This window comes from Monosiga brevicollis, genomic scaffold (genome assembly GCF_000002865.3).
Source record: "Monosiga brevicollis MX1 MONBRscaffold_7 genomic scaffold, whole genome shotgun sequence".
Taxonomy (NCBI): Eukaryota; class Choanoflagellata; order Craspedida; family Salpingoecidae; genus Monosiga; species Monosiga brevicollis.
The window spans coordinates 779,314-797,255 of NW_001865044.1; the positions used below are offsets into that span (position 1 = coordinate 779,314).

Genomic DNA, 17,942 nt, shown 5'->3' on the forward strand with positions numbered 1-17,942 from the left:
AAAAAAAAAGTGCGAGTTCCCCGCATTTGACACGTACGTTTGACCGAGAGAGGACAAGATGGTCACGCCCTCTGCGTTGAAAATGATGGGTAGCATGGCATCAAGGGCACGATGGCAACCCTTCATGTCTTGGTGACGCAGAGCGACCACCAAACAATGCAAACCAGGTGCCATGGTCTCGGGGGCCAACAAGCGTTGTCTGGAAGGGAGGGACAAGTGACGAGCAGCGGAGGGTGAGCCATTATTATGCGTGGAGAGTAGGGATTGACAAGCAGAAAGGTGACACTGCGTCTTTGAACGCAGGCCACTGGTGCGAGACCATGCCCAGACAAGCCGCCACAAAGGACCTACTGCAGGTGTGGAAGCAAAGCATTGAGGGTGATGCTCTCCAGGGGGACGGTGGCAAACAGCTGGGTGAGACACATGATGCCGGCTTGATGGCAGGCATGAAACTTTGACTTGAGGCAAAACATGAGATAGGGAAGGATGGTGGTAAGGGTGGCGTCGTCCATTTTGCCTGCCATGACGGCCGTGGCGATGGATGTCGTGAGGGCCAGGTAGATGGATAGGCGGCGATCAGTTACGCCGGCCTTGACGGCACGCCGAGGGAGTTGGCAAATAAACTCCAGAACGGCCGAAGCGCGTACAGCACGCTTGGTTATGGTGGCACGATCAATGGGCTGGCCCGTGCGTCGAACCGCCTCAAGCCAGCGAAAGGTGTTGAAGCGGGTCAGGTCAAGCAGGGCCACGATACGTGCGAAAAACTTGGTGCCGTGATAAGGAAGCGCAGCAGAAAGGAAGGCAGGCACGTTGTACACGTGGACCTGATAATGGCGCACAAGCCATTCCAAGGCCTTGGCGCAGCCTGGGTGCATGAGATGGGGCCCCACGTTGAGAAGAAACTGATTCAAGCGCTCATCCAGGCGGGCGTTGTCGGCCTTTGTGTTCATGCTACGCGACACCTCGAGGGCGGCCGCGCCGAAGAGCGTTCTGAAGCTAGCCAGGGCAGCATCCTCCTGAAGCAGAGCCTCAAATCCATTCTCGCCCAGCGCGCAAATGCGCTCAACTTCAATGCCAGCTGCCTCATCCTTGTCAAAGAGCAGCGTCGGGGTCGTCGATTTGGCCAGCGGCGCTCCATCCGCAGTCTCGGCTGTGGGCCGACCCAGCGCAAACTGGTGGCCCTTCAACTGGGCTGCAATCGAAGTCATGATAATGATCAGGCAAGCTCAAGCCCAGGAACCACTACGTAGCTGCCTACTCGTGCCAAAGACAGGAGTAGCACACGTCAGCCCCCGCTCCCCTCTGCGCGCACTGCCAGTCGGGAAGAACGACGCGGTGTTGCGAGTGAAGAAAGAAATACCACACACACGTGTGTGTGTGTGTGTGTGTCTCTCTCTCTCCTCTCCGCGTGTTTGCAAGTTAATTTATGGGAATGTTGATTCAAAATTAAAGAAAGTGTTCGGCTGATTACGACAACAAACGAATCAGAAAAAAGCTGTTTTGAATTTGAGGTCGCTCAGAGCGCACACAGAAAAAACGACAAGCAGAAGGAAAAGCACTAGTAGTGAGCGCAGAAAAGCCAATCAAAAGGAAAAAGGAGAGCATTCAAAAGCCATGCGCACAGCTCGAAGGCGTAGCAAGGCAGGTAGGGTAGTGTGTACTATTGTAGTGTTTTGCTTAAACCCTCGCGTGTTCGCGCAAGGACTGGGCCTTCGGAAAGGAAGGCCAAAGGGCTAAATCATTAAGCCCGAGGGCGACGAAAGGTCCAATGTTTACTGCAGCTCCGAAGGCAGAGGCTTGCCCTCGGCCAGGGCCTTCTCGGCAGCAATCAAGGTGTTGACACCATCGATCATGGTCTGCACGAGCTGCACCTCCGACTTGCCGAGACGCTCCTTGTTGGAGAGATCGTAAACACCGCCGTCACTCTCGCTGTGCTCACCGTGAATGCCACGGGGCTGGAGGCGAAGCTTGGCGCACCACTTCTTAAAGTTGGGGTGGGCGCCGACCTTGGGAAGCTGCACGTGCACGGAGGCACGCATGCCAGTACCGCAGTTGGTGGGGCAGCTATGGATGTAGCCGAGATGATCGTTGTGGGCAAACTCACGGCCCGCTGCCTTGACTTGCTCCTCAATGGCACTGATACCGCGCACCAGGCGTTCAAAGACCTGCTTGGCGTCACCGCCGCTTTGCATGGAAATGATACGCATTTGATCCTCCTCGTTGACCCAGACGAGGAAGGTCTTCTCGTTGTTGTGGAAGATGCCACGGCCCTCTGGCCAGTCGCGGTTGGCACCAGCCGACTCCAGGAAGCGGTCGCCCTTCTTGAAGAGGAAGTGGTCAGCCACCAGCTGCTTGCGGTCCGCCTCGCTCATGCCGTTGAGAGGGAAGTACTTGCCAGCCAGGTCGCCCTTGAGATTGGCGAGACCCTTGGTGACGAGTGACTCGACCTCACGGCGCTGAGCACGCGAACAGCCAGGGGAGAGACCGAGACCACGAATGTTGCGGCCCACACGGATGCGAGTCGAGAGCACGTATTTGCCTTCGGGGTCAACGGTGCCCTTGAGCTTGGCGGCGTCAAGGTCCGACACGTGCTTGTCTGAGGGCTTGTAGCCGCCGTGATAGTCCTCGATAACCGCGTCGAACAGCGGGCCGAAGACCGAGTAGCACTCTTCGTCACCAGCATATAGGCCCACGCCTAGTCGGTAGGAACAAGGGAGGAGGGTCCGGTGACAAGTGTGGGGTGAGGAAACCACGACATTCCCCGCGGCAGGGTGCAACGCGGCGCTGAGGACACACCGGAATCGGGATTGTCCACGCCTGACTGGATGGCACGCTCAAGAGTGAAGCCGTTGGGCGTAATCTTGTCCTTGAGCTGCTCGTAGACGTCAACGGTCAGATGCTTGGAAAGCAAGGACGTGCAGCCCTTGGGAAAGTAGGGAAAACCAGCGCCATACTTCTCCTATGCATGTCAAGCAAATCAGCAAAATCAATCGCACAACAAAATACGCACAACACAAAAACAAATTTGAAGAATAATATTATTCTTATGTTCATCAACGGCAGCCGCCTAGATGCTCAACTCTTACCTCCTTGGCACCACCAGTCTTGACACCCAGTTGGCGCTCGATACGCTTGACACGATCGACAATGTCCTAAAGCAATGAGCAAGCGCGCCGGTGTCAAAGTGAGGCCAGATCGTGTCGTGCTCTCGTTGTCAAGGTCAGCTGATGCCACTGGCAGAGAGAGCCTCGACAATGGCAGAGGCCACCACCACGATCAGGAGCAGACCAGGAGAGGTGGCGAGAGGGCACAGAGACACAACTCACCTGAAGCAAAGCACCAGACTTATCCTCAGTCGTGGCTGTGGCGCCAAAGGCAACGGCACCGGCAGCCACACCAGCACCCACTGAAACACAACAAGCGATCAATGTGAGCGAAAGCCAGTGGATGTCAGTCATGTCAGTGACAGATGGGACTGATGCAGATGAAAAGGGCAGCTTTACTCGTACCTTTTAGGGCAGAACGAATGGCAGCGCTGACCATGACGACGGTTTAACAGGGCAGTGGGCACACAAGAATCTGATGAACAAGGTCTTTTTGGATGAGCCAACAGGAAAAAAAATGCCCGGTACCGACCAGCGATCGGATCAGTCACGAGTGTGTGCCCCACCGAACTTCTTCCTGCTTCCATGCTAGCAACCATATCCTAAGGTAAGCGCTCCCTCCTGATTGAGGTTGTGGACGACAAGGGTGGGGTCAAGAAGGTCTGAAGGGCGGACCGACCTGGACCATCTTTCCGCCCAAACCCAACGACACGAGGCACAAGGGACGAGCAATGATGAGCTCAGGCGGCTTCAAGTCGCTGATCCACCAGCCAGGGTCTCCGCCCGCTTCCATAGGAAAGGGGGAGGACGAGCCGGGTTGGGGGAGCGGGCGAAGGGTGTGTGTGTGGTTGGGTGAGTAAGGTGGCAAGCTTAACGGAGAGGCATGGGTGTGGTCGTTGGCCCACCAGGAAAGAAGAAGCACACCCTCTCTCTCTCCTCTGGCTGCGGAAACGTGAATTGTTTAAAATGCAAAAGATGCTCAAAAATGATATCGTCGTGCACAGGATGACACAGGAATACATATGCTCACTCTATTCGTCTACTGCAATTTGCTTCTTGCCATGGCGCGCGTCACCGTCACAACTGGGCTGTTCGGGCGTGCCCGGCAGCGCCTCGGAGGCCTGTCCCTGCTCGTCATGGCCGCGGCCCTGCTTGGCATGGTCTTGCTGGCTCCATGTGCTGAAGCTGTCCCGGGCAGTGATGTCCTCATTGAGTTTTGGTGAGTCTGAGCCAGCCTGGCATGGTGCGAGCGGCGTGAGCAAGCGCTCCTCGTGCATCTCACGGTCGCGCACCCGTTGTGCTGCATTCTGAACATAGTACCTCGTGAGGCTACGCCAACGCCTTTAGGCAAATTGCACAGCACCTAAAGGTTTGCTCATCCTGTACTTCGAGAACTGGTGGCGTTGACAGCGCATGGCCTTTGACTGTCAGTACCTCACTTTGGGTCGTTTGCTTGGCAGGCTCGCCATCCCCACTTGACAATTCAGGGCGCCAACGCCGAGCCGCCTGCCTGGCGACAGAGTCTGGCGCAGTTTTTGCAGCTCGGCATGTGGCTGGGCTTTGGCCTCTTGTTCATTGGTGACTGGCTCTTTGCCCAGCTCAACATGCGGCCGCCCGAGTTCTACGAGACGCTCAAGGCCAACAAGGTACGGTCCGGCCACGGCGACATCAACCACTGGGAGGTGGCCGTCCCAACCTTGCCTCCAATGACCACAGCCGGAACTTGTGTGGCCCATCTTTGCCCCCTCGGGATCTCCTATGCCAGTTTTACCGAGCCATACAGCAGAGATCGGTGGCGCGTCAAGGCTCACGTGGTTGTTGCTCTCGGTTGGTAGATTACGGCCTTTGCCGTTCTCTTCTTTGTGGGCAGCACCGTGGCTCAGAATCTTTTAACCACGGGCGCATTTGAGATTTATGTGGATGGTTCGTGAGGGCATGACACCCCGTTTGCGCGCGCACACGCACACACCTCTCATTCGTTTTATGGTGCGAGTGAGGGAACTCACGAGTCGTGGATGCTTGTCGACTCGCCGCCTGCGTAGGTCGGCTGGCCTGGTCCAAGCTGGAGCAAAATCGCTTGCCTTCATGGACCGAGCTAGATCAGCTCATCGATCCGTAATTCTCCTTCACCTTGTCCTTGCGGCTGCATGTCTTCGTTCCAGATTTTGCCGCGCATAACTAGACCCCGTTGAGCCATGGCTGGTTTGGTTGGGTGCTTGCCCCCCTTTGTGACGCTCACGAACGAAACAGCTCATTGCTGGTTCGTGGGCTGATTTAGCATGTTGTTGCCGAACATGGCTGCTGCTGTGTACCCCGCTGGGATGCAGCCGGTTCGACCTTTGTTTCATGCTGGGTTACAAACTCCATCCATTCTGCGCTTGGACCTGAACGGGCCCGACTCGTTTCCACGATCCCATGCCTCAACATTCCATGTTAAGGCAGATAATTGACGCTGTTGCGACACCAAAACAGGATCTGATACCTTTCTTTTGATACGTCCTTGGCAGAGTAAGGCACTTCGTAATGGAGTCATAACGTCTCATAAGGACCGGAAGACTGACTGGCATCGCCATCATGCCAAGGCATTTAGGCGTTTGGAGGCTATCGCTGAATTTGAATCGTCTGAAGCAGTGGGAAAATTTTCTCACTACTGTCTGAATCATGGAAAAAAACATTTCGCATCTCAAGCCATCTCGAGGTGCTGGCTTGTCTGCGCTGGTTTCTCCTGTATTTTCTTTAGATTTTAAAAATTATCAATGATCATGTATGGTAAAGAGTTTTGGTGGCTGATTGACGTCGGATTGCTGTTAGCTCGGTGCGCCGGTATCAACATCTCATATCACTGCTGCCGATGCTCAAGGTTCGCGCTCGCCCTTGGCCGCTTCATCATCTACATCAGCATGTGAATCAGTTTTCAAGAATTCATAGGAACATTTGAGGCCAAATTCCCTTTTGCAACAATATTCATTCTGAACGTTACTATTTTCGCGCGCACTGTTGTGGAAGCATAAACAGTCTGGGGTATTTTGGGCTCGGTATTCGCTTCCTTCAATTGATTCCATTCGGGGGAACGGGGGGTTCTGAGCACGTCAAACACATGAAACACTGAGAAGCCGCCCCCACCCCCCCAACAGATGCCCCACCCGCCCGAAAAAACCAAAAAATACAAGACACACGAGCCTATTCAAGCCTAAATTAATGCAAAGCAGAAAAACTGAATTGCAATCAAATTTGGAGACACAAGTGGTACTCCTTGACACACGCATGAGTCAGGTAGGACGTCGCCTGTTGAGCCGAGCGTTAGTAAAGCAGCAGGCGCTGGCCCGAGATGAGGATGCGCGTGCCGAGCATGGCGCAAAGCGGGGCATCAGCAGTGACGTCACAGGTCCAGCGGCGGAGACCATGATCTTCATGGACCACGATGCTCTTCATGAGCACATCGCCATCCTCAGCAACCGACACGATGCGAGCCGAAGTAGTAGCCACGGCCATGCAACGTGGAACGGGCTCGTTGGGGCGGCCATGGTCCCAGACGGAGCTCAACTCACACGACTTGGTCGCCCACTCTAGGCGCCAGGCAGACACCGAGCCGTCTGAGCTGGCTACCACGGCAAAGTGACCAAGACTGGAAGTGAGCCAATCAGCATCGTTCAGGCGACCGCGACCTAGCTCAAAGCGGGCATATAAATGCAGCTGTGCCTCGCGGCGTTCCAACAAAGCCAAACAGCCATCGGCCCCAATGCTCACGATGCGGGTGGGAGACCAAAAAACGAGACGGGTCACCCAGTGTTCGTGACACTTGACCGTGCTCAGCGAGGTGGTGCTGCGGTTTCCGGGCCGCCACAATCGCACCGTCTCGTCACCGGCGCCGCTGATCAGGTAACCCTCGCAGTAGGCCAAACATCGAATCCAGCCAAAGTGGCCCACTAGTGTCTGCAAGAGCTGCGCCTGGCCGCGTTCGCTGTCAAAGTCCCAAACGCGCACGTGATGATCGCGACTGCCTGAAAAGACGTGCCAGCGGTGGCTGTGCGGCGGTACGTGCAGGGCAAGCGCCGACACCGTCGTATCGTGGGCACGCCAGGCATGCAAACCCAAGCAGCGCTGACCCGCCACCTGAAACAAACGCAGGTCGCCGTTGGCCAGGCCCACGGCAAAGACATCACGGCCCGTGGCTAGGCTATGCACGGGGGGCTGATCCTCATTGAGCACGACGCGGGGAACGGCCAGGGTGCTGTGAAGAGCAACCAGTGCCTGTGCGCCTGCGGGCGTTAGTCCAAGGACGTCAGCGTACATGGTCACGAGCTGGGCGGCCAGGTGTCCAATCGAAGTCAGCAATGCTTGTTGGTGTTCTCGGGCCAAGCGCGCCAACTCGAAGGCCGCATCCTCATCGGCGGCTGCCACCTCATCCAGTACGTGCTGGGGAAGTCGTTGCTGCTGACGGGCGTGCAGGGCGGGTAGAGCTTGGGCTGCACTCGTCAACCATGCCGTTGCCTCGGCGGCAATGGCTGGTGGCGCGCAGAGTTGGGTGCTAAGACCAGCACGGAGCGCCAGGAGAGCGGAGGCCGCTTCGTCGTTGGCCCAGCAGGCGTGCCAAGCAGTGCGTGCAAGCTTGGTCGCTGCGTCGAGTAGGCGTTCGATGAGGTCGGCTTCAAAATCCTCTTCAAGCTCGGGATTCGGCTCTGGCTGCCCCAGAGTTGCAGCACCCAGGAAGAGACTGGAGCGCCGGCGACCAGGGCGAGGGGATGCAGCTGGAGAAGCTGAAGGTGATGGCGAGGGTGACGGGGAGGGGGACCGACTGCGATCGCGGTTGATGCCCAAGAGGCTGCGCCGACGGAGTCGCGGAGTCGTAGGCGTGAGGTGGTGTGCGGCGGCCATGGCTTGCTCATGTTTCTGGCGTTGTGCAAGCTGGTGGTGGCGAGATATGAAAATGGTCATGGCGAGCTGGAGAAGGTGCAAACAGCGGTGAAGCTCGTAGCGATGCAATTGGCGCAGTAGGCGTTCGCTTGCAGCTGGCCCACGGCGTCGGGCGCACTCGTCACGAATCCGAAGGGCCAGGGCAAGCCAGGACTGGCCCGTGGCGGGGATGTCAAATAACTAGGGATTTCGCATGCCAATTACAAGTCATGGGAATGGTCGTGGTAAGATGGGTAAAACCAATACTGATAAGTGGAATGTGGAAAAAGTGAGCAACACCGAGAACGAGCTGGGCCGGGATCCTAACGGTCAAGGAGCTCACCGTTGCAATGCTGGTGAGCGTGTGACGGGAGGGCAGATTGACGGCAGGCGGACGCGGGGGGAGCTGGGCACGAGAAGCACGGCGTGAAGGGCGCGGGGAGGCTGCTGCTGCGGAGGGAGGCTTCTGCTTGGTGGTGACGGGAGGTTTGACGGGCTCAAGATCGACGAGAAGTTCCTGAGCCAGGAGTACTGCCAGCTGCGGTGTCACAACATCACATTGAAGGCTGCGAGCCGCGTGCAGCTTGGCCTCGAGCGCCTCCTGCTCTGGATTGGACTCGTCTCCAACGCCACTCAGTGCCCCCGAGGCGGGCAACTGATGCTGGCGACCAGCCGTATAGGCCGCATAGCGCGTCGCCATGGGAGGATGAGGCCGTGTCTAATCCCGACAACACCCTGAGGGCTAGTCAGAAGTGCCAACGGCCAGCACACTGCGCGAAATAGTCTGCCAAGCGGCCAATTCTTAACCGTCTGCCTCCTAGCTATTTCTTCCGTGCCTCCATCTAGCAGCAAGCAGCAAGCAGCAAGCAGCAAGCAGCAAGCAGCAGCAGCAGCAGCAGCAAGGGGCAGTCCAAATGATCCCGTGTGTGCCCCAAGCAGGCCGACAGCAGCGTGCAAAGTACACTGGGAGGAACAAGAGTGAGGCAAATGGCCACAAGCAGCATCTCGCTACTCTCTCCCACTCTCTGCTGGAAAGGGATGGAATAACATCTGACATTCACTTACACGTTTCTGAAAAACAACGACGTAATTTTACATTGTCAGGGTGTTGACTTCTGCAATAACTTCAAAAGACACTGCACCAATTCACTTGGCACCCGCATTGTTTGTTGGCCGAAACAGCCACCACCCCCGACACCAGTCAGGGGACCTAAACAAGATCTTGTCTTCCGGTCGGTAGGGTCGACGGATTGGTGTACATGTACGTGTGTGTGTGTATGTGAGAGAGAGAGAAGACACTTGAGAGAGAGAGCGAATTGGTAAAGGTGGGAATCCATGTAGCACAACTACCACATGTAGAGAAGGAGAGAGAGAGAAATAAAGAGCAAAGACACAAAGGAAAAGCACAACAGAGAGAGAGAGAGAGAGAGAGAGAGAGACGGTTTCCAGTTTTTGTCCATGAGCATTGGATTAGTACACGTATTTCGATGGCTTTGAGCATGTGACCCGACCTGCCTGGCTCTGCCCCTGCCCTGTCCTGCAACGAGGTTGACGGTGGGGCTGGACAAGGGGTTTGGCCCGCGACCTGGATGGCCTTTTGCTTGTCTCCCTCACGAGCGGCCTCGTTCAGCCATTCGACATTTTTCTCACCATGAGCAACCGTCCCTGGGCATCGAGGCTGCCAGGCTGGGGCCTGCTGTGCATCACCTTGGTGCTCCTTTGTTGGCCACTCGCTGCCCAGATCGACATGCCGGGCTGTCCCAAACATCTTATCGACCCCGCGGATGGCTTTGGCTTCCTCTGCTTTGACTGCGACAAGCCCATGCTCTTCAATCGCTACATCCCCGTGGGCGCGACTTGCGTGCTCAGGCCCACATCGAATCTGACCGACTCTTGCAGAGAGAACGTTTATTGGACCAAGTTTACTTGTGCTCGTGATAACCGTTTCTATCTCGACCCAAGTGGCGTCATGTCTGATTATTTCTCGGCCGTCAACTGCGTTGTTTCCTGGTCGGCGGCCTCAAATCGTCCCAGCCTGGATTGCGACGGTTCTGGTCTGCCGCGCTTACAAAAGCTCACTTCCCTTCCGTATGGCGGTGCCCCTGCTGACTTGGAGCATCTACGCGTCCGCCATCATCGTGTCATGGACATTGCCTTTGTAGATACATACGGCTTGGCCAATTTGACCAGCTTTGACGTCAGCAACAATCGAATTACAGAGCTGGGCGTCGGCGCGTTCTCCTACTTGATGCGACTCAGCCATCTCAATCTTAGCTCCAATCGGCTTACCGTTGTCACCCCTCGCGACCTTCCCATGCTCCAAAATCTGCAAACTCTGGACCTCAGCTCCAACCCGCTTCAAACCATCCGTACCGACCTTTTGCTTGCCCCCATGCACGCCGACTGCACCTCCATACGACTCCCTTCGGCCTGCGGACCAGTCCCCGGCTGCCATGCCCTTCTTCCAGGACCACCCGCCGCTTCAACCAGAGCCACCACCGAAGCATTATCCACCTCCACCACCGTTGTCGGGGCGACAACCTCTGTTGTCACATCAAACACAACCGCCGCCTCCAGTACTCCGGCCTTTGCCCAAGACTGCCACGTGGTTAGCCATGCCTCGCACTGGCCTTGCGCCGCTGCTCACGGACAAGAGCCAACAAGCTTACCTTTCCATCAGCTCTGCGATGGTCACGTTGACTGTGCCGACGCCTCGGATGAGCAACAGTGTGAGCAGCTATGGGACACAACAGGCATTGACGTGCTTGATGACTGCACGGGAAGCCGCTTCCATGCCAGCTGGCGTTACGGTGTTTTCTTCGGACGGCCTCTTGATGAGATGGCCGTCTACCCCTGTCTCTATGTTTCCCACCTCCCGTACACGGTGTTTGTGGCTGACGTCTTTGTGTTGATCGACGACAACGTTCCGCAGTGGCGGGGTCCTTACATTGCTGTTGCGCAGGCCGTGGTTGATTTCTACCTAACTCGGCATCGGCTCCTTGCCAACGGCACCGCGTTTGGCCACGAAATTGGCATCGATCTGAAGCTGGATAATCTCCAACTGCCATTTCCAAGCACCGCCTTCAGCACCCTCATGCCCGCTACGACCGCCCGCATAGCGGTACAAAGTAGCTCGGGCAGCAATCTCCTCTCCCTGGCCGTCATCCTACCCATCGTCGTGGGTTTATGTGCGCTCATTCTAGGTCTGATCTATGAGCGACGCCGGCGGCTTCAGCGTCGGTTCGTTTTCATGCTTGTCTCTGTGCTCCAGCCCGGTCGACGCTCTTCCCTTCACGCATGCTTTCGGCTCGATAAACTACAAACCTGTGCGGCCGAGACCCTCCTCATCTTGACAATGACATGTCTGACAATAACATGGTCATATCTGTATGGGTCTCATCGAATATCTGAAATGTCTGCAGTTTATTGACGCAGCAACTCGGCGAGCAAAGCAACGATCTTCTTGAGGCGCGGTGAGCCGTCTCAATCCTGTTGTCTCGGCTATCACCACCCGCCTGCTTTTTCCCGAGTCCCAATACCTGCGGTCGATGTGACTTTACCAAAACGGGGCCAGGTGCCTCGGATCAAGCTGCAGTTCTCATTGAATTCTTGGATGGCCACCCGTTTTTTTGGACGCCATGGACTTAGCTTGATGCAAGCTTTGAGAGCAAGCGGAGCCGCTGACGGAAATCACACAGACGTGCTGGCCAAGTTGCAGGTACGCCTTCTCGTCCTCGACTCACCGTTTCGGCCTGCTTTGTTCGGGACGCTTGTCACATGCTCTTGTTTGTGGGAAACGGATGGTGCCGATACACAGGCGTATGAACTGGATGCTGCAAGTGTCGTGGTTGATGGCCCGACGCTTCACCGTGGCAACTTTGGTATAGTGCGCAGAGGCCTTATCTGTGCTACGCATGAAGACATTGTTGCCAAATGCCAGGCTACTGGGCTTTCTCAGGCTGCCATCTTGCTGGAGGTCTGTGTGTGTCTGGGGCTTCAAAATTGCCCTTCCTCTATGTGTGTGGAGAGTGTGTGCTCAAGCATCCTGTTTGGTATTGTTCATGCGATCTCCCGAACAAAAACACGATTTGTAGACAACCATGCTCATGTTGGCTCAAAGTCCCAACGTCGTGGGGCTCAAAGGATTTCTGCGCAACGGAGATTTGGGCTTGATGCTCTGTCTCGAATATTGTGCAGGTGCGCGCCTCTTTTTCCGCACCAGCTGTGAAGTCAGGGCCGAGCCCTGAGCAACGAGCCACATACACCAAAAAAGGCCTGCGAGCCTTGCTGAATGCTGCTGGGCAAGCGTTCTGATATCGCCTTGTCCTGCCTAATCCCAGGGGGCAATCTGCTCCAAGTCTTACGAGGCTCACGAGCTACCTCTAGCCTGAGCCCAAGGCATCTGCTGCAGGCCTCGCTGCAAACCGCACGCGCCCTACAGTACCTGGTATGAATGAGTCCAGACAGTGTCATCCGCAGCATTTCCCATGGCTTCCACTCTTGAGTGCTCCGTGTTTTGATTGGTGCTAAACTCAATGGATATGCTTTTTGGCAGAGTCACTTGGGGATGATACATCGCGACGTGGCTGCGCGCAACATTCTTGTGCGCTCTGTCAGCGACCATGGCTTGCAGGTCAGCATGTGCTCGTGACAATGCTGGACTCTGGGTGTTTGTCTGTCACATTCACGTCCTCGCCGCCGTTCAACAGGCTGCTTTGGGCGACTTTGGGCACGCACGGCTGGTGGGGCGTGATTCAACACCCTCCATTAACCAACAGAGCTCGGGACTCGGCAGTACCGTTTCAACGGTGCAGGAGTCGAGTCCAGATGAGTATTATCGCCAAGCTAGTTTGATCGAGACGGCAGCACGGTGGCAGCCACCGGAAGTGTTGGCACAAAGCCTGTTCACATTGGCCAGCGATGCGTGGTCTTTTGGTGTTTTGTTGTATGAAATATGGACGTTGGGCCAGGTACCGTACGGTGATTTAGTTCGCGAAGCAGATGTTGTAGCCGCCATCCTTCAAAACGGACGGCGACTCCCCGTGCCTCCACGCCTCGCTGAATTGCCCGATCGTGTTTCCAAGGTTTGTCACCCCTTTGCCACTCGACATGTTACAGCAGACCCCCTTTTCTCCTGCATCCTGTCGTTCTTATTTCATCTCATTTTTTTTTTTTTTTTTTTTTTTTTTTTTTTTTTTTACCTTCGCCAACCTTGCTCATTTTGTTCTGCTTCTTCTTCGATCCTCTATGGTCGGGTCGGGTGCAAACACTGGCGCTGGTGCAGATGTACCAAAGGTTGCAGGAAGATGTTGCACCTCGGCGACCCGGTTGGCAGGCGGTGCTCCGCGAGCACACCCTGGCTCTGCAGACCCTGACTTATCCTGATCCCCACGTCAATTCAGAGGCTTAAGCTCGATAAAGATCCCAGCTCGATACCAGACCCATTTGAAGTAGACTTTCTTGTTGCTGCAAGCGGTTGCTGTGAGATCGGTTTACGCTGAGCGTGGCACGATGGCAATTGAATGGTTTCATCCGCTTTGGAAACACATGGTGCGGCATTACGGACGTTCTTGCGATCTTAGTCTTCCGACCTTTTTTTAAATTTTTGATTTTTTTCGCATGCAATTCTGATCAGATACGAGATATACGGTACAAGGCGTTTCTACATGTCAGTGAGCGCACGCTCCAGCATTTCATCTTCAGTCTCATCGCTCGTTGGGGCAAGGAGGGCGTCGATTTCACAACCAGCATCGGCATTGTCATCGATGGCCGGCTCGGCCGGCGGAGTGTTGTCGTCGTTGAGGTGCTCGAGCAAGCAGGTGGCCAGGTTCTCGGGCACGCCTTCAAAGGTGAGCGAGTCTCGCAGGTCATCGAGAGGAAAGGGCGGCTGATACACGCCCCAGTTGACCAGGCTAGAGGATATTTTGTCCTTCTTCTTTCTCATCAGCTGTACCGTCTCCGAAGCCACGTCCAAATGAAGTTGAAACAGTTCTTTCAGATCTTTGGTGGAGAAGGCCTGCTCCGTCTCCTTGTCCTCCATGACAGTCGTCCCGAGGGCCGATTTGACAATCTGTCGTTGGTAAATCTTTTCCTCAATGGTGCCGGTGGCGACCAGCCGGTAAATGAACACGGGCCGGGTCTGACCCTCTCGCCAAATTCGTGCCATGGCCTGCAGGTCGTGGCTCGGGTTCCAATCGGTGTCAAACAGAACGAGGCGGGAGGCGCCCACAATGTTGAGGCCCACACCACCGGCCTTGGAGCTCATCAGAAAGACAAAGTCGTCGTGGTGACGCGCATTGAAACGGTTGACCATCTCAAGTCGCTGGTGCGTGGGCGTCGAGCCTTGCAGGCGCAGAAAAGGCCAGCCTTCTGCCTCACAGAGCAATTGCAGGATGTCTAGACAGCGTGTTGAGTTGGATACCAGCAGCGCTCGCTCGTCCGTTTTCTCACGCCACTGACGCAGCATGTGTCGCACTAAAGCCACCTTGCCACTGCCCTCTAGCAAGGTCGTTCGTGCCGCCACGTCATTGTCATCTGAACCGGGCAGCAATCGGCGCACGTCCTTGAGAACGCGATCAAAGTCCGAGTCGGCCACATCTTCGGGTTGCCGACCTGCCACGGCATCATCCTCATCTTCCTCATCATCATGGGCGGCAGGCGCGACACTCCCGTTCCGCTTCTTCTTGGCACTGGCAGACTGGCGCCCCGCAAGGAGGCTAGGGGCATTGCATAACATGCGCAGTGCTGCAATGACGAGCAAGTGTCGTGTGCCACCACGCACGGCGTTCATGCATGAGCGCACAAACTGGGTGGCGATAAGACGCTGGTATAGCTGTAGCTGAAGAGGCGTGGGTTGGCAAAATACAACGTAATCGGTCTTGGGGGGGAGGTAGGCCGCATTCACTTCCTTTGTTCGGCGTAACACAAACTCATGGATCGTGCGATTCAGCTCTTCCGCTCGAGCTTCACCCAGATCCTTTTCAGCCGGTGTCGCATCGTGCTGCCGCGCTCGCACAATGGGTGTTTCGTATAGACGCTTAAATTTCTGCACGCCGCGGGCACAACGGAGACCGAGAGAAACCAATCATGAGGGACAGCCAAAAAGCAAACGAATGCATGCACTTGCACATGCACATGTACACGCAGCAGGGGAATGATATCGCATCACTGACTGCGCTGGAGCCAAAGAGGCCTGGGTTGACAAAATCGACCAGGGTAAAAAACTCTTGCAGGTCGTTTTGCACGGGCGTGCCGGTCAAGGCAATCCGTCGCCGAGTCGCGAGGCCAGAGAGAATGCGGGTGGTCTTGGCATTGGCATTTTTGAGACGATGCCTTGAACCACGCGTAGAGACGAACAAATACGGATGGGCATCGATGACAGACACAAAAAATGGGGGAGAGAAAGAAGCAAGACCAAAAGTTGAGGTGTCCTGCAATCATCACGTGCGGCCGCCCAAGTTGATTGCATATTCGACGACTCACGCTTCATCGCAAATGACAACGTCGAATCGCACTTGCTTGAGCAGGTCCATGCAGCGCAAATACATTTCGTAGGACACAATAACGACCTATCAAGCACAGCAGCAGCAGCAGCAGCAGATTGTCAGTCACAGCAAATCACATTTGAGTGACCCATTTTTTCGACAAACCAATGCTGGCACGAGTCGGGTCGAGCGATACCGGAAAAGCCTTTGCCTGTTGGACGTGCTCGAGCTTATTGGCAGAGGAGATGGCAAAAGTCTTGATGCGCTCGACTCCGAGCCACTTGCGAAATTCCTGACACGCCGACCGCGGAAGGTTGGGGTGACAGGCACAGCATGATCGTTGGCACATGTTACGGATTTGACACGTGCTGACGGGCACGGCAGGTGGCTTAGAAAGCAGCGTTTGGCGTACCGCTTCCCAGTTCTTGACCAAGCTGCCGGGGCAAATGATCAGCGCACGCTGGCAAAGGGGCTTGCCGTCAAAGCCCTGCTTGAGCAGGGTCCACACTACCGAGATACACTGCAGCGTCTTGCCGAGACCCTTGAAATAGGGAAAAGGAGGGGTCATCGGGAGGTGTCAAGTCAGAGGCCACCATGCTCAATGCATGCGAATATTTTGAAAATGGGTAAAGACTGAAAACCAAATTCTGGAAGCAAGACGAACCATGTCATCAGCCAAAATACAGCCGGTGCCCTCCAAATCGCTCTTGCAGCCGGCTACGCATTCAATAACGAATCGCACGCCTTCGCGCTGAAAGATACAGGCAAGGGTGAGCACGTCACCGACTTCAGGATTGGTAAGCGTCGATGCTACCCATCAGCATCCTACCTGATGGGGACGCAGGATCGTGGACAGGTGGGGGTCTACCACCAAAGGGACGCATGATGGGGCCGCCATCTGCACACGGCATGAGGCAGCACGTTGATCAGCAGGCGCATACGCATACAATGCAGACGTGTAGATGGGAATGCACTCGCACCGGTGGAGGCTTGAGGACGAGGGCACCGGGCTGATTGGGATCATAACGGGGCTTGAGCTGCTTCACACTCTGCAGGGAGTGCCGCAAGCCCCGAGCATGGCACAGGATAGGTGAGACGGCGAAAAGCAATTTAGCAGAAGCAGTGCCTGCTGAAAACACACGGCTTCGGCATTGCTGCTCTTGTGACCGACTGCTTTAAACGTCTTCTGCTTCATAACTGGCTTGCCTAAGCAGGAGTTGGCAGCAGCAACCAGCATGGTCAGAGGAGAGCAGCGTTACAATTGGCTCATAAAAGCTTGCACGCCAACTCGGATCATGAGTCAATGTCGCTGGATGACACACGTGCGGTCAGGGTTGCCGAAGACACGGAGGCGGTGCGGAAGCAGGCACCGCTCTCGTAGCGTTTGCGTTCAATGGTGCCCATGATCTAGACATTGAAAGCGGGCGATTACAATGAACAAAGACGGAGGCACCGCAAGGCCAGGCCTGCAGACCAGCAGCCTGATACCAAACTTGGCAGCCTGATACCAAACTTGGCAATTGTGACTCTACGTACCTCGATAATCTTGCCGGAAAAGTTGAGAGTCTCGCCATCTTGGAGGGACACGAGGTCGGCCGGCCGCAAGGTTGAGCTCTTGCCGATTTCCTTTGCTTCAAGATCCTGAAGGATGACTGTGGAGCCTTTAACGGAGAGGACGGCATCACCTACAACCACACCGTGTACATCCGTGTGTCACGAGGCACGATTTCTGCTCATGACACGGCATCTGAACAAGGGTCGGAAACGCGACGGCAGCGATAACACATTCTGAAATGGATCTTGGTCGACAAACCTTGCCAGCTTTTGTGCTTCTTTCGGGAATACTTGCACCAAACGCAGGAAAAGTGCCGCCAGGTCGGCGCATCCGCGTCAGCGGCACCGTTTGTGCTGGTGGCTGCTGCCTTGGCCGGAGTACCCGTGGCAACATTTGAGCTCGGGTGGGCTGGCCGGACCATGAACTTGCTCCGCTTGGGTAGGGGCGGGGGCCCAGCATTGGCGCGTTCATGCAACGGCTTGGTTGCGAGCGCTACGGGGGGTGGTTTACTGACTGCAGTCTTAGGGGTAGCGACCTCAGTTGTAGCCTGCGTGGGGGTTGCAGCAGGCGCGAGGGGCTGGCGAAAGCGCACATTGGTGTGTTAGAGGTGGTGGTGAGCGCTCGACGATGGCAGGGGAAGATTGCCGGCCACACACCTGGGAGCGCACAGGGGTTCGAAAAGCTCCTGCACCGGGCCGCCGGGCCGACGGCGCATGCGAGCGACGCATGGGTATCGTTACAAGATGGCCGTCAGACCAAAAAGCAAATGCATGTCGGTGGCTGCCTGTTGACTTGCAAAAGCGCGCCAAGGATTTGTCGACACTTTATCTCATCGAAAAACGGTCAGAAACGGTTTTTTTTCTTCTTGACAAAAACACAAAATTTTTGAGCACATGTAAACGACAC

At 55.7% G+C, this 17,942-nt stretch overlaps 4 protein-coding genes across 4 annotated transcripts; 1 reads left to right on the forward strand and 3 right to left on the reverse strand.

Annotated features, from left to right (window-relative positions):
- Positions 1-1,772: 1,772 nt before the first annotated feature.
- MONBRDRAFT_21418 (uncharacterized protein) lies at positions 1,773-7,587 on the reverse strand (the record flags this gene model as incomplete). Its single annotated transcript, XM_001745020.1, has 4 exons — positions 1,773-2,695; positions 2,797-2,899; positions 6,281-6,284; positions 7,544-7,587. 4 exons carry the CDS (start codon positions 7,585-7,587, stop codon positions 1,773-1,775), a joined length of 1,074 nt encoding a protein of 357 aa, XP_001745072.1.
- A 313-nt stretch (positions 7,588-7,900) lies between these two features.
- Positions 7,901-8,697, reverse strand: MONBRDRAFT_7450 (uncharacterized protein; the record flags this gene model as incomplete). Its single annotated transcript, XM_001745021.1, has 2 exons — positions 7,901-8,198; positions 8,341-8,697. Coding segments are annotated over 2 exons (655 nt in total), but the record flags the coding sequence as incomplete, so codon positions are not given.
- Positions 8,698-9,648: 951 nt separating this feature from the next.
- Positions 9,649-13,532, forward strand: MONBRDRAFT_32039 (uncharacterized protein; the record flags this gene model as incomplete). The annotated part of the gene is made up of 9 exons (XM_001744843.1): positions 9,649-11,237; positions 11,646-11,715; positions 11,815-11,973; positions 12,092-12,194; positions 12,338-12,444; positions 12,553-12,630; positions 12,707-12,805; positions 12,968-13,081; positions 13,282-13,532. 9 exons carry the CDS (start codon positions 9,649-9,651, stop codon positions 13,405-13,407), a joined length of 2,445 nt encoding a protein of 814 aa, XP_001744895.1. The 3' UTR covers positions 13,408-13,532.
- Positions 13,533-13,659: 127 nt separating this feature from the next.
- MONBRDRAFT_16342 (uncharacterized protein) lies at positions 13,660-17,457 on the reverse strand (the record flags this gene model as incomplete). The annotated part of the gene is made up of 12 exons (XM_001745022.1): positions 13,660-14,594; positions 14,688-15,042; positions 15,170-15,329; positions 15,480-15,565; positions 15,678-15,773; positions 15,894-16,022; positions 16,146-16,232; positions 16,311-16,379; positions 16,438-16,607; positions 16,804-16,888; positions 17,018-17,166; positions 17,295-17,457. The coding sequence occupies 12 exons, from the start codon at positions 17,455-17,457 to the stop codon at positions 13,660-13,662; spliced, it is 2,484 nt and encodes an 827-aa protein (XP_001745074.1).
- Positions 17,458-17,942: the final 485 nt, after the last annotated feature.